Here is a 15,472-nt window from a genome sequence, read left to right as displayed (position 1 = left end):
GGAGAACAGGGAGAAAAGAGTGGAATATTGTACATTAAAAATAGCAAGCAGGCCATTTTGATAGTATTAGAGAATAATGGGAAAAAAGGTAGAATAAAGCCAGACTCACTAAAGATTTTAAAATAACAAGTAGACAAGTCTAGCTTAACCTTTTCTGTGTCATGGACTCCTCTGACAATCTAGGGAAACCTATAGATTCCTTAGAATAGTGTTTTAAATAAATAAAGGAAAGCTAAATTTCAGTTATAGGTCAGTAAAAATTAAGATACCATTGTTTTACATCCAAGTAAACAGATCCTTGAAACAGCCCTTCTTGGGGATCCACAGACTTCAGGTTAAGAATCCCTGATCCAGGGGCAGACAGATGGATAGAGAGCCAGGTCTAGAGATGGGAGGTCCTGGGTTCAAATATGACCTCACACACTTACTAGCTATATGAACCTAGGCAAATCATTTAACCCCCATTGTCTAGTCCTTAGGGCTCTTCTGCCTTAGAATCAATACACTAAGCTGGAAGGTAAGAATTTTACAAACAAACCAAAAAACCCTGCCCTAGAGACATTGGGAGACACTGAAGGGGAAAGGGAATAGGCATTTATATATCACCACTTTGTGTCAAGTACTGTGCTAAGTGATTTATGTGGATTATCTCTTGCTTTTCCCAAGGGTCCTATAAGGTAAGTACTGTTATCATCTCCTTTTTACAGCTGATGAAGCAAATAGGTAAAGAGATTTATCCAGGATCACACTGCTTTCTGAGGCCTCCTTTGAACTCAGATCTACCTGACTCCAGGCCCAGAGTTCTATTCATTGTACGTACCACCTAGTTGCTATCTCTTGAGACCTATGATTTAAGACTATCATTTGGGCACCTGTGTAGGTGCTGAATTGGAGAAGGGAAATATGAGGGAGAGAAATCAATTAAAAGCTATTGCTCATAAAATTTAGTAGTGCCTAGCACTAAGTTTATTATAAAATATATATGAAGTCTCTTCATATAAGATAGCTAAAATTAATCATCTTTAAAATATTATGTATATATACTCTATTTTTCCTTATACTACTTACTGAACATACACTATAACTAGTATATAAAGGCATTCTAGTCTTTTAAGGTTTACAAAGTGCTTTCCTTAAAACAGCTTTCCTGAAGTATGTAGAGTAAGCACTATGGAAATTGAAGCTCAGAGAGACAAAATGATTTGCCCATCCATAGGAATAGATTTAAGAAGCACCCAGGCCAGGATCTGATCCCAGTTTTCTTACATGTAAGTTTCTTGATCCTCCCAAACCACTCCATAATCTACCAAATGGCCAAACTGTCAATGACAAAGGAGCCTATTTTACACCATTTGCATGGGTTAGGTTCAGTGAGCAATACAGAACCACTTACTTTTCAGTTCTAATACTGTTATTATCATAGGGACTAGAATTTCCTTCCGTAATCCTAAATTGAAGAAAGCTTGAACAAATTTTAAGTCTATCAAGAGCAGAATTAAAGCATTGGTACTTTTCTCCTGGCTTCTATTTTTTGTTACCAACAATTAGTAGCTTTTAAATTTCAAACCTATTAACCTCCCTTCTCTGAGTAATCTGATGAATTAAGTACTTCTAATTTGCCTATCTACCTGCAATATCCTATAAATGGAGGCTAGAAAAAGAAGTATCAGTCTTGAAAGTGATAAATTCAGTCTTTAGATATAGTTGTCAATTCATTATGTAAAGTTTGGGCCTACCACAAGAAGAAGGCAAAGAGAGACCTCCTCTCTAATCGTTTGGTCCTTATAAAAAGCATATTTCATCACTTTTTGCCACAGTCCAAAAGTGTCAAGTATTCACTACATTACAATTTTACCTGACAGATGGTTGGGGGGCAGGGGAAGGGAAGGATGCTAGTTATTTTGGATCATTAAAAGGGTAGACCATTGTACAGACTCTCTCCATTATTTAGAACAGAAATGTTTACAGAAGCAAAACACCAAAACTAAGCCATTTTGGTTAAATTGCCAAGGTGACGTTTCTTTAAATTATTTTAAAGTTATATTAAATATAAGTCTTTTTTAAACATCTATTTCCCTATCCAGGGGTAAGGAAGCAATCCTGTTTTCTAGCACAAAGCTACCTAATATAACAAATAGGATCCATCAACTAAATTTGGAACTTTGATATTGAGCCTTTAATTTATTTGAAATGCGAAACTGATTTGAACACCAAACAGAACTGTATCAATTTTTAAAATATACCTCACAATAAACTAGAAAAATATTAAATCAAGTTAAATTAGCATTAGTTTGATGACAATTTATTATTAAATACTCCCCAGAGATTGCAGTTGTTCTTCAGATCCTCTAAAGAAAAGCTTTTTTAGTAGCATAAAATACACAATCACACAAGGACAATGGAGTATAGACCTAGAAGGAACTTTAGAGGTCATTTAGGCCAACCTCCTCATAAAAGGGATGAGGAAATTGAGACTTAGGAAAGTCATGGAACTTTCATAAGGTAATCCAGTTATTAAATGACAAGTTAGAATTCAAACCCAGGTCCTCTGAATCCAAATCAAGAATTTTCTTTCCAAAGTACAATAATGCCTCAAGTAAAAAGTTTGTTTTAGAAAGCTATTTGGACTAGACTACTAAGTACATTATGTTGAGAAACTATACTAATCAATGACAAATAATGCTCCTATCATAAAATTTCTATACAATTAATGTTATCAAAGAAAACCTAGGACCTGCAAAACTACATTGCTTCTGGCTATGATATATCTAATAATCTAATGCTTAACATTCCAGCTAATTAAAAAAAAATCTATTATATGAGCACCAAACTGCCAAAGACAGGAAAATGTTATCATATCCATTGTCAACAAAGCTTAAATATTCCCTACCATAATTTAATCAGGAAATCAAAACGGAATTTTCTAGATGAATTAGAAAGTGTCATTTTACTTCCAAATATTAATTTAAATATTTTCTTTAAAATATTAGTCAATTTGTAATTTTATAAGTGGGCAGATTTTTCTAGTCTAGTCCTCTAAGTAACTCAACTTTAATCTTGATTCAGAAAAATTGCCATGTTTTTTTTCCCCATAGCATTCCTTTATACACACTATTATAAGCTTCTAGTTATCATTCATTAAGGGAGATGAATTTTAGAGGAAATTGTAGCAATAGACACTAAAACTGCCATAAGAAATGTAGTTTTCTGGTGGCCAAAAATTGGAAAATGAGGGGATGCCCATCAATTGGGGAATGGCTGAACAAATTGTGGTATATGTTGGTGATGGAATACTATTGTGCTCAAAGGAATAATAAAGTGGAGGATTTCCATGTGAACTGGAACAACCTCCAGGAAGTGATGCAGAGCGAGAGGAGCAGAACCAGGAGAACATTGTACACAGAGACAAACACACTGTGGTATCATCGAACGTAATGGACTTCTCCATTAGTGGTGGTGTAATGTCCCTGCACAATCTGCAGGGATCAAGGAGAAAAAAACACTATCCAAAAGCAGAGGACAAACTGAGGGAATCGCAACTGCCTGACTACAATGGCTGAGGGGACATGACAGAGGAAAGACTCGGAGCGAACACTCTGATGCAAATACTAACAACATGGCAATGGGTTCAAGTCAAGAACACATATGATACCAGTGGAATCACATGTCGGCCACGGGGGGTGGGAGGGAGGAAAAGAAAATGATCTTTGTCTTTAATGAAAAATGCATGGAAATGATCAAATAAAATACTATAAAATTAAAAAAAAAAAAGAAATGTAGTTTTCATTCTTAATTTCCCAATATAACCTTTTCCCTTCAAATTTGTCTTGCTTAATACACAAATACTTTGAATATGAAGTAAATATTCAGTAACTAATAATATTTTAAAAGACCAATCCTTTCCTAAAAATAAACTCCAACTTTAGAAGGAAACTGAAAGAATTGCAAAATGAGGCCTTGACTACAGCCTAGCACTATTCTTACTAGAGAAGCTTAATGGTTTCCCAATGGTACCCTGCCCCCATCTTGTTAAGTTGAGATCTGGGCAAAAAAGGTAAAAATCTGTAAGTGTATAATTCCCTATCATAATTAAATCTCTGGCCTTGTTGGCTAAATCTTTATTAAAGTTCCCCCAAATAATGAAATGAAAGGCAGTGGCTTATTTTTTTTCTCCATTTTTTTAAACAAAAAAAGCAAGGCCTTAAACATTGTCTTTATGCCTAATCATTTTCTTTGGATAGTATAAAACATTATACTCTATCATTCATTCATTTAAATAAGGTCTTTTAAATAAAAAACAATCTAAAACTTTTCAATGACATTATTTGAGTGAAAAGTACATTCAAGAAACCTGAACATCACATTTAACTTATTCATTGCCACTCACTGTTAATGTCTAGGGAAAAAGAAATGTAATTGAAGCATACCATCCTTTTTTTAAAAGTAAAAGCCTCCAGATTTAGTATTAAGATAAAATGCATCTTTCTCATTTTAATATGGATGTTATTTCAGTCCTATTATTAGCATCAATATTAAACTGTCCTAATGAATAGTTCATTAGTTATATTAGCCAAGTCTGAAAAATGTAGAATTTTAACAAGTCAATACATATGGTCTAATTTCTAAATAGTCTTCTATTACATGACTTAAATATTTTTGAATATTATATTTCACACTTAAATACTTCAGGTCAAAAAACATCTATTTTAAATTCAAAATACTTCAAATATTGAAACGAGATTTAAAAATTAGGAATGTTCAATGGTTTATGTGAATTGTCAATATTAATATGATCAACAGATTAATTCCCAATACACTTTGTGCTTTCCACTTGTCAGAGAAAAGCCTAAAAAGAATTCCTATTTTCATTACTGAAGATACATTAATGTAAATCCAAATTCTCTAACTTGGGTTTCCTGTTGGCTATTGCCAAGAGGGCAATATTTTTTCCATCTGAAAATATGGCCTTGGTTAAGTAGTCTTTCCTATTCCCTAAATAAAATTCAATTCGATGTTCCAGGCTAAATTGTTTATGTAGAGACCCTCCAATATAAAACAAAAACAAACAAAAAAACCCACATTGTGTAAAGCTCAATGGTTTTCTTCCAGAAGCATTCCCTGAAAAAGATCTTTTGAGTCTCTCTCCAAACAGGTCTAATCTGCTGAAGGCTGAGAGACAGTGCACTGCACTGTGAATGGACAGCCAGGTATTTTATGAATGGAGTGGATCACGTGATGCCAGCACCTCCCCGAACTGATATTTCCCACATAACTGTGTCAACATGCAGTGAACAGGGATGGTTGTTTTTTTGTGTATTTTTTAAAAATTGACCTAAAACTTCAAATTCTCTTTACTTCTTCAATTCGGATATTTTCTTGGAGACACATAATTCAACAAGCTCATAAGATCTTTCCTTGACAAATGCTTTCAGAATGTCCAAGGTGGTGGTGGTTTAATTACTTTTTATGAATGAAGATTGTGCTATGCAAATAAGAGCGATTCACAAAAAGAGACGAAGAGAACATGGCGGCGACTTCTGCTTCTTGGCTGCACTGACACTGCAGCAGTCCACCTTCTACACCCGCTAAGCAGAAGCGTGAGCTTTTTTTTTTTTTCAACAGACTGCTGCTTGCTATTTCTCAAGCTATTTCTTGCTTTACAGGCCTGAAGATTTTTTTGAGCTTGAGAATCCTCTTTTTATGAGGTTTGTGCTGAGGAATGCATATTTTATTTAAAGGAATTTGTCTTTATGACAATTCTCCCACCCCAAGATTCCTTCCTCCTGAAGACAAAACCAAAATTGAACTTTTAAAAACATAGATAAAAAGTGAACTTTTTAAATTAAGGAAGAAAAATGATAAAATTTCAGTTTTCAATCCCCAATAAAAAAAAGAAAATGTATCCATTTATATCTATCTATATGTTCACAGCCTCACCAAATGTCCATGTATCCGTAGTTAAACGATTTAAATGTAAAAAAATACTACTTTGGCAAACAGAAGTGACCAAATAAGTACAGCCTTAACCCAAGATAGCTTGTAAAGAAAAGTTAATGAATGAGATCATCGACATGTTCAGCAATGTAAATATTGTTAAACCATTCCTGCTTCCTTTTAGGTCTGCTGACAAGAATGTCCTGAAGGGATACCATTCAAAGAAAAATAATCCTGGAGTTGTTCTCATTGATGATTATAAAAATTTTAGACGAAATAGCCCAAATAGATACCTTTCTGTTTTCTCTTTATTCTTACTTCATTCTAAAATTGTTAAGCTTCTCTCCCTACTCCCACTTAAAAAAAAAAAAAGTACATTATAGGTAAATCTTAAGAGAGGGAAAAAAGGGGGAGGGGCGCCTTAATCTGTATTTACAGTCACTGACTCATCCAATTAAGATTCTGGAGCAGTTTGCTGCAGGATGGTGCTCCCACACATGAGTTTCCATGTGAAATAGCTATAAAGAGAAAAGGATGAATATTCTAGGTGTGTGCGTGTCGGTGTGCTTGGAGGGGGGAGTGAGGAAACGCAAACAGAACAGGGTCCTTCATTGCACTTCAACCTCACCTTGCAAAGCATCCCAACTCGTGCATTCTCTGCGTGGGGGTGGGGGGACCCTTACCTTCAGAGTCTGACCAGCTTCCCCCTCCCCCCCAAAAGAAACCAGTTCAAAGCAGAGGGATGGGGGTGGGGAGAGGGGAATGTCCTTCCCCTCCCCCCAAAACCAATCCAATCTCCCCAACACGCTCTCCTCCCCAGCCCCACACTCTCAGGGGGTGCAGGTGGGTAGGCAACCTAGATTCGGGTGCCGCGGGCCAGGAGCTGAAGGGGTTCACTTACTCGTGGTCAGAAGTCGCCGTCTCCTCGCTCATTTTTCCCTCACCGTGATCCAATCTGGAGATGGAGGAGTAGCAGCAACGGCGGCGGCGGCAGGAGGCGAAGCAGCTGCGGCGGCGGCGGCAGCACCGAGGGGCCGGAGGCAGCGGCGGCCGGGGGGGCACGGAAGGAGCGGGTCGGGGACCTCACCATGGTGGACACCTCCCCTGGAGTGGGCCCCCCCTCTTCCCCTCCCGGGAACCCCGACCGCCCCGCTGGGGGGCGGCGGCTGCGGCTGCCACAATCTCGGCGATGTCTGGTGCCGACCTCACTGCCCGCTGCCCGCTGCCCGCTCCCGGACACAGAGAGGTGGCTGCTTCTCGGCGGCGGCGCGAGCCTCGTTCAGGCACGCGGGCTGCCAAACCTGGACTCTGCACGACAGCGGCGAGCCCACTCCACCATCGCCCGCCTCTCCAGGCGGCGGTGGCGACTTTGCTCCTCCGTGGGCTGCAGGGCAGGACGGGACAGAGCAGCCGGGGTCCCCGCGGCGGCAGCAGTGGCGGATTCCTCTAGACGCGATCCAGCAGCGGGGACTCCTCCAGCGCTGAGGGGGTGGGGGGAAGTAGGGGGCGGTGAGTGTGTCTGGGAGTGTGAGCGAGAGCGGGGGGGTGGGGAGCAAAGAGGGAGAAGCGCCCCCACCCTGCGCGGGGCGGGGGAAAGAATTGAGGGGCGGAGGAAGGGAGGAGGGGGCGCCGACGAGGGCTTTGCCCCCCTCCACCGATCAGGGACCCGGTCCGAGTTAGGAGTCGGAGAGGAATGAGAGTCGGGGGTGGCCCGTGCCCGTTCTTAGCAGCGATTCCATGGACGAGCTCCCTCACTCTCTCACTCAGGAGAGGGGGGCGGGGACGAGGGACTAGCGGGAGGGCGGGGGAAGGGCAAGGGGGAATCACCGGAGGGGAGGGGAGGGGAGGGGAGACGGCGGAAGCACGCACGCCGCCCGCTCCTTCCGCAGCCGCGGCTACCGCCGCGCAGCCTGACTCCCCGAGGCCCCCAGCCGTGGGACGGCAGAGGAGAAGTAGTCCCTCGCGACTTCTCTGGTGGCTGCGTGCTCGTCCAGGGAGAGAGGAGTTTGCGGGAATATAGGGGAGTGAAGAGCTAGAGCCCCAAAGTGATGTCGTGCGGTCAGAAGGGAGAGTTTGCGTTCGTAGGAGGGTGGGGAGGAGAAAAGATAACCTGAACCTCCGGGAGAATCACTGCAGCCCGCAGCCGTGCGCTGCCGAGCAAGTTTCAGCAAAGTAGTTCCCTCCTCCCTTCATTTCTCAAATCGTTTTCAAGTCACTTTGGTTGGGGAAAAAGGAGCGGAGGGATATATTGGATAGCCCACCCCTCGTGTGTATGTGTGTTTGTGTGTGTGCATGTGCATGCGTGCATGCGCGCGCTCCAAACTCTTGGCACTCTGAGAAGGGAGGGAAGGGGGGAGATGGTGGGGGAATATCCGTGCACTGTGAGTTGTTGGAGTGTGTGCCTTGTCGCAGCACGTTACCACTTTATGTGGAAGTTCCAGGCTGTTTAGGGAGTGAGACGTACATTGTCTTGCGGCATAAAGCGGAAGGCTAAAGGGCTAAAGTATTTAGTTTTTTTTTCTCCCTGCTTTTTCTTCTGAGCATTAGGAACAGAACTGGCTAGTTTATCTCCAGTTGGTAAGGGTGAGAGGGAGGGATCATGCAAACAGCACCGCCTGCTGTTGTTAGGCTGGCATTGCTTGTAAGCTGCTCCCCACCCCCGTACCCCCCCCCACCCCAGTTGGGTTGCCATTCTACGTTTTTTAACCCACCCCCCAGGACACAGGAACTGGTGGTTGCTGCAACGCCAGGAATATACGGTGCAGAGCATTCATCCAGAAGGTTAAAGTGGTTCTTAATGGAGAACTGGGAAAGCAGTTCATTGAAGTCCACGGTGGGCGGGTTGCATGAATCTGGCACAGCTAGAAGTACAGGAAGTAACTGGCGCTGCAAGAATGAGGTTGCATAACTGCAATACAGGAGATACCCCTATCGCATAAACGGATCCAAATGTTGGAGGACTGATTATTGGATAGGGAGCTGTGGAGTTGGTATTATTACAGCACAATACTTTTTTTCATCTCAAAAAGTTGATTCAGAGAAACCTACAAATGTCGGGCTGTGGGCTAAGGGCCCTCCATTCTGCTTTTCACTCCATTAATTAATTCCATTATCACCTAGGAAGTTTATACATTTTTCTAGACTTGGAAAATTAATCTCAACAGTTTATAACTTTCTGACTAGTTTCCTGGAGATCATTCTCTCCGGGTATGTGTAGTGCCTTTTTAAATGTGCCTGGTTATGCAAGTCTGTCAGGCTGTTGCTAGCAGGTCCTGTTAGATGGGAAGGTACAATATGTAAATGAAAGAGTGAAAGGAACTAGAGGCTGCTACTAACCCAAATCAAGAGTTTTAGTGTTTCCTTCCCTGCCCTACCCCACTCCCCACCCCCATCCTCACCCTAGTGCCCACTATGAGAGCATTTTCAATATTCTGTATGTATCTTAGATTTAGACCTGGAAGTGTCTTTAAGAATCATCTTCAACAATACCCTCAATTCACAGATAAGGAAGTGATACCTAAATAAGGCTGTAACTTGCTTGGTATCACTGATAGAGCTGGGGTTTGAACCCAGATAGCCCAACTCTCTGTTCAATGATTTCACCACAGCATCAAGCACAGGCCTTGCTCAGGAGAAGAGAATGTTTCTGTCAATTTCTCCAGGATGGTCTTTGTTTAGTCCTTCAGAGGGGAATCTAGGGATAAGCAGTAGGCAAGATTTAATTAGCAGAGGAGGAATTTGCTTATGATCTTGCTGCTGTCCTAAAGTTATTATAGTAGTCTCGGAAGCCGAGAATGACTATTGTCTTTGTGCATAAGTATTGCCCTGGAAAACCTCCAACTGTGAACATTGCACATGATTCTGACCTCTAAGCTAAATCTACTTCTAATATTCACTAGTTCGCCCTTGCCCAAGGTATAAACCTTTTTACAGGGAGGAAGGACCCCTAGGGATTATGGTGGCCTTCAAAAGATATCAGCAGGGGGCAGCTGGGTAGCTCAGTGGATTGAGAGCCAGGCCTAGACATGGGAGGTCCTAGGTTCAAATCTGGCCTCAGCCACTTCCCAGCTGTGTGACCCTGGGCAAGTCACTTGATCCCCATTGCCTAGCCCTTACCACTCTTCTGCCTTGGAACTAATACACAGTATTGATTCCAAGATGGAAGGTAAGGGTTTAAAAAAAAAATACCAGCACATGGAGTCCTGGCAGCAGGTAGATGTTTGCTATCAATTAGGGCAAGAGTCTGATCAAGAGTTCCATTTGTTCCTTTAAGCAACTTGCTACTTTTCAGTCTGTTCCTCATGATGTTTAGGGTCAGTTCTTGACACTTTTAATAGTATAGCACTATTATAGGATGGATAGATAGATAGATAGATAGATAGATAGATAGATAGATAGATAGATAGATAGATAGATAGATAGCCTATTAGATATCTCCTTGAAGGCAAGAACTGTATCTTGTATCCTCAGTGCTTGGTACAATGCCTGGCACATAGTAGATTTTTAATAAATGTTTATTGATTGATAGGTTCCCTCTCATATGGTTACCTAAGATTTGCCTTAAGTCCAATAAACATTGTGGTTCAGAACCATCACTCACATATTCCCACTGATGTGCTTCTTTTACTGACCAGCTGGTAGATACTCAAAGCAGACAAACAACACAACATAAAATAGGTTATGAGAAAAGAGTCTCAACCTCTACCCTCCCCTGATTACTGCTGAGGGTGAGGATTCATCATAACAGCACCTACCACAACAGGGTTATGAGAATAAAATAAAATATTTTAAAGCCCTTAGTACGATGCCCAGCACATAATAGATGATTAATAAATGCTTGTTCCCCTCCCCTTTGTGTAAAGAATGCTCAAAACGAGGGCAATGGGGATGGCTATTTGTTCCCCTTCAAAACTTCTAGTGTCTCCTGATATCACCAGGCAAGCTACTTTCTATTGATCTGGAGTGCTCTACTATTCTCTCTTCTTGACCTGCTCTCTGCTGCTCACTACTGGGTGTCTTCACTAAATTACTGATATTTCCTGCTGTCTTCATAGGGAAGAGCCTGCTAGCTATTTTAGCCCATAGCCTAATGGGCTATTTTGTCACCTTTAGTAACACCTAGCCAAAACCCATTAGCTAAAGAATCTCTTAGATATTTTTAGGTTGTCTTTTGAACTCCCTCTTGCCTGTCATTCCATTATCCCAGTCTACTATTTCACTTAAGAGTTAAACAATCCTTCCAGTTTTTTTCTACCCCAATCATGCCGTTTGGGGCCTATGCACATCTCTCACCCTAGAAGCAAGATTGAAAAGGGCTGGGTGGAACTCAACGTTTTTCCTGCATTACATTAGTATAGGATTTCCCAGGTTTTTTTCTTCTTCTGCAATATCCTGGTGTTTCAAACAATTTAAATAGAAACTCTAGTGGTAGAGGTTGGAAAGGCGCTATGTAGCATTCAAAAGAAGCTTGTATTGGCTATGAGATTGCTACTTAGAGGGATTGGAGGAGAGAGGAAGATGGGTGGGAAAACACAAGAAGTCGGGCTTTTCTTAATCTCTCTGCCTCCCACAACCCATATAGCTTCTATCACAACTGTTCAGTTTCTTCTCCTTTTCCCCCATCTCCATCCGGTCCTAGGTGCTTTCCCTATCACACATATTCATCACCATCTTCCTTCATATTGTGTTCTTATCAACCCATCTAATCTCCACAATTCCCCCATCCCCTTTCATATGCTATCCCCAACCCCACACATGAACTTTACTCACATTCATTATATGTTCTCCTTCCATACTTTATTTAACTTACTCTTCCTCTATAACCCCTCCCATACTTTACATATGATACAAACCCTCCAAACCTCCCCTCATATCAATTGTCCAATAGATGGAAAGGCAATATGATGTAGTGAAAAGAACACTAGATTTGGAGTAGAGATCTTAGAACTGAATCCATTTATTATCTAAACAACTTTGGGGAGGGGATGGGGCTGGCATACAGCTAGAAACCCAGTGGATAGAACACCAGGCCCGAATTCAGGACACCTGGGTTTGAATATGGCCTCAGATACTTAGCTGTATGCCCCTGGAAAAGTCACTTAACTCCCATTGCTAACCCTTGATGCTCTTCTATCTTAGAATTGATACTAAGACAGAAGGTAAGGGGTTTTTGTTGTTTTAATAAATAAGGGGCAGCTAGGTACCTCCGTATCGAGCCATGCCTAGAGAATGGGAGTTCATGGGCTCAAATGTGGTTTCACTTCATAGCTGTGTGACCCTGGGCAAATCACTTTATTGCCTAGCTCTTATTGCTCTTCTGCTTTGGAACTGTGATAGAAGCTGGCACTTTCAGCCTCTATCACAGAACTTATATATATATATATAATTCTAAGACAGAAAGTAAGAGTTTTAGATGATGAATGAATGAATAAATAACCTTGGTCAATTCCCAAACTTAGTTTCTTTATCTGTAAAATCAGAATAATAATGCTATCATCTTTCTGAATATTGTTGGGAATATCTTCTGAGAAAATTTTTGAAAAGTGTTTTATAGACCTTAAACACTATATAAATTTCATCTATTATACTCCATTATCCTTCTTAACAGTGTGACACATAGGTCCTCTACTATTCCCCACCCCCTTAGCCTATGTTTGATAGATACACATGCAGACCTCATTGTCCTTCTTCTATACAATCTGACATATGCCCTACTATTCCTCTTGAATGTCTACTTGATATATCCAACACTATCTTTTGTTCCTCACCCCTTGCCCCCTACCTCCTCATTTGTTCCTCCCAAATTTATCTAACCTTTTTCTATGCCAAGGAAAGGTCATACACACTTTTAGTCCCCACCACTGGGTCAACATTTATAGATTCTACCCATTTATTTCAAAGTTAAGTGTTTTATGGCTAAATTGGTTTATGGAACTTTTTTAGTAGTTCTTTATTGCCCTAACTCTGTGAGGTGAGCAACATTGCAAATTGGGGTTATTGTTTATTTTGATGTATAATTGAGACATGAACCTTAGAGACTGTGGTAGGGTTTGTAGCATTGTCTGCAAAGCTTTGCCCTATTCCCTCTATTGGTTTTACTTCTTTTATGAGACTTCTCTGAGTCTCAGTATAATTTGCATGGATTTTTCCTAGTCATTGGGTAGATAATAGGAGTCAGGAAGACAAATGGAAAGTGGTATATGTTTTTCCCTGAAATTAAAGAACTCAAGAAGATATCCTGATAATATTCTTCTCTACTCCTACTACCTCCCCCACTTTGAGGCAGGAAAGACATAAATATTAATAACAGCCACATTTATATGATGATTTAAGGTCTCATCAGACCTTTACACATGTTATCACAATTAATTCTCCCATCCTCATGAAGTGGGCACTATTCTTATTATCCCCTCTTTATAGCTGAGGAAATTGCCTAAAAGAAATTAGTGATTCTCCCAGGAATGGGAGAATGTGGCTGAGAGTTGAGACTGTGGAGTTAACCAAAATAAGATAGAAATTTGTTAGCAGCATCTATGTTCTGATCCTCTGAGGGTCAGAACTGTATCCAAAATATAAATGGATAAGAGAGACAGAAGCAGTGGAACAAAAGATTCCTAGAGCAAGAAGAAAGACCAAGATAGCAGGGAGCTCTGGACCCAAAAATCTGAATGGCTGGAATCCAGATGCAATGAAGTCCAGACACAAAGTAGTATAGAAGCAGCAAACACCATGGGACCTTCAACACTCCCTAGTGTGATCTGAACCAGATTAAAATGTAATTGGGAAATAGTTGGCAAAATAAAAATATAATAGAACATATATAATGTAAATAGTACAAGAATTCTTATATATGGTTCAGTAGTCCCCATTTTTGTTTGAGTTTGACATCAATGTTAAGGAGAACCAAATTATCTTTGTTCATACTAGAAAGGGAACATACATTTATTAAATACCTACTACATAAAAAGGACCTTACTAAGTACTTTATAAGTGTCATCTGTTTTGATCCTTACAACAACAAGAGGAGGTTGGGATTATTGTTATCCCTATTTAACCAATGAGGAAACCGGGGTCATTGGAGGTTAAATGATGTGGTCCTAGGAGATTATTTCAGCCCTGGAACTCAGTACCCTCTGCCTCTAGGTTCTCCTCTCTCCTCCTATAGTGTCCATTTCCTCTACCTTTCATCATGCTCCAGGGCCAAGTACCTTCACTCTCTAGCCCCAACCCACTTTTCAGCTTCCTTTTGTGTATTATCTTCCTTCATGGATGATAATCTCCTTGTGGGCAGGAACTGTCTTTCCTTTTTGCATTTGTATTACCAGATCTTAGGATAGTGCCTAGTATTTAGTTGTTGCTGGTTAGTCATTTCCTACTCTTTGTGACCTCTTTAATCTCTTAATAAATGTTTATTGACTGACCTACTGCTTAGGGAAGCTTCAGCTCTAGAATGTACTTTTAGTGATATATAGGTATGATATATATGTTCCTGGGGAAGCCGGAACCCTCCAGATAAGAAAATATTCTTGATTATCTGTTGGGACAAAAATGAATCTTTTTCACTCTTCTCTGATGTTTCACATTTGTTGTTTGTCCCTTACCTTGGTAGTTTTTGTCTGACAGCAAGAAATCATAAATTTTAGAGCTGAATAGAACCTAAGAAATCATCTAGTTCATCCATTGCGTTTTATATAAAAGGAGACACAAAAAGGCCCAGAGACATTAAACAGAAAATAAGCCTTCCAGGTTAAACTTAGTTTTTCTTTCAGAAGAGAAAGGTTTAGAAACTCCAATGTGAAGTAATGGGACTTATGTTTAAATCCCACTCTGTTACTTACTCCCTATATGGCAATGGGCAGGTCACTTACCATCCTTTAGCTTTAATAGCCTTATCTGTGAGATTAGGTATTTGTGGGACAGCTAATAGTACAGTAAATAGAACTCCAGGCTTGGAATCAGGAGAACCTAGGTTCAAATCTGGCCTCAGACACTTCCCAGTTTGGGAAGTCACCTAACCCAGACTACCTAGCTCTTGCTTTTCTCTTCTCTTAGAATTGATACTAAGACAAAAAGTAAGGATTTTTTAAAAAAGAAATAAGGTGGTTGGACTGATGGCCTCTGAAGTTCCTTACAGTCCAAAAACCTGTGTTCCTATGGCAAAGTTACAAATGTATAAAAAATTCAATTTCTTTATAAAGTTCAATAAATTCTCCCCTCCTTTTTTTTTTATGTTCTCTCAATTGCATTCCTCCCCACCACAACCCACTTTTCTGTTCTATGGCTTAGCCAAGACAAAGTTATCCAGCCATTTAAAAAAGTTCATAAAACCCTGGAGATAAGCCTTCCTTCATAGAAGAATGAGCAAAATCTTTTACTCTGTAACAAAGATGTTGCCTGAGGTATTACCTTCCCCCAAAGGACAACAGTATCCTGTGATGTTCTGAAAGAAGATTAAGTGGGACATTCTTTTTAAAATTACATAAGCATTTGTGCCTGTGTTATGTTAGACTGAAAATGGAGGCCATGATATAGAGGGAGA

General features: G+C 40.5%; 1 protein-coding gene across 1 annotated transcript in view; it reads right to left on the bottom strand.

Moving 5' to 3' along the window:
* Window positions 1-6,968, bottom strand: part of SPRED1 (sprouty related EVH1 domain containing 1) — a 146,559-nt gene extending 139,591 nt beyond the window's left edge. Inside the window, exon 1 of the mRNA XM_007480021.3 lies at window positions 6,836-6,968. Coding sequence (XP_007480083.1) covers window positions 6,836-6,867 — 32 coding nt within the window. The 5' untranslated portion in view covers window positions 6,868-6,968. The remainder of the gene's footprint in view (window positions 1-6,835) is intronic.
* Window positions 6,969-15,472: the final 8,504 nt, after the last annotated feature.

Source organism: Monodelphis domestica, chromosome 1 (assembly GCF_027887165.1).
Source record: "Monodelphis domestica isolate mMonDom1 chromosome 1, mMonDom1.pri, whole genome shotgun sequence".
Taxonomy (NCBI): Eukaryota; Metazoa; Chordata; class Mammalia; order Didelphimorphia; family Didelphidae; genus Monodelphis; species Monodelphis domestica.
Note: the sequence above shows the minus strand (reverse complement) of the source record. Positions and strands in the feature narration are given on the sequence as shown.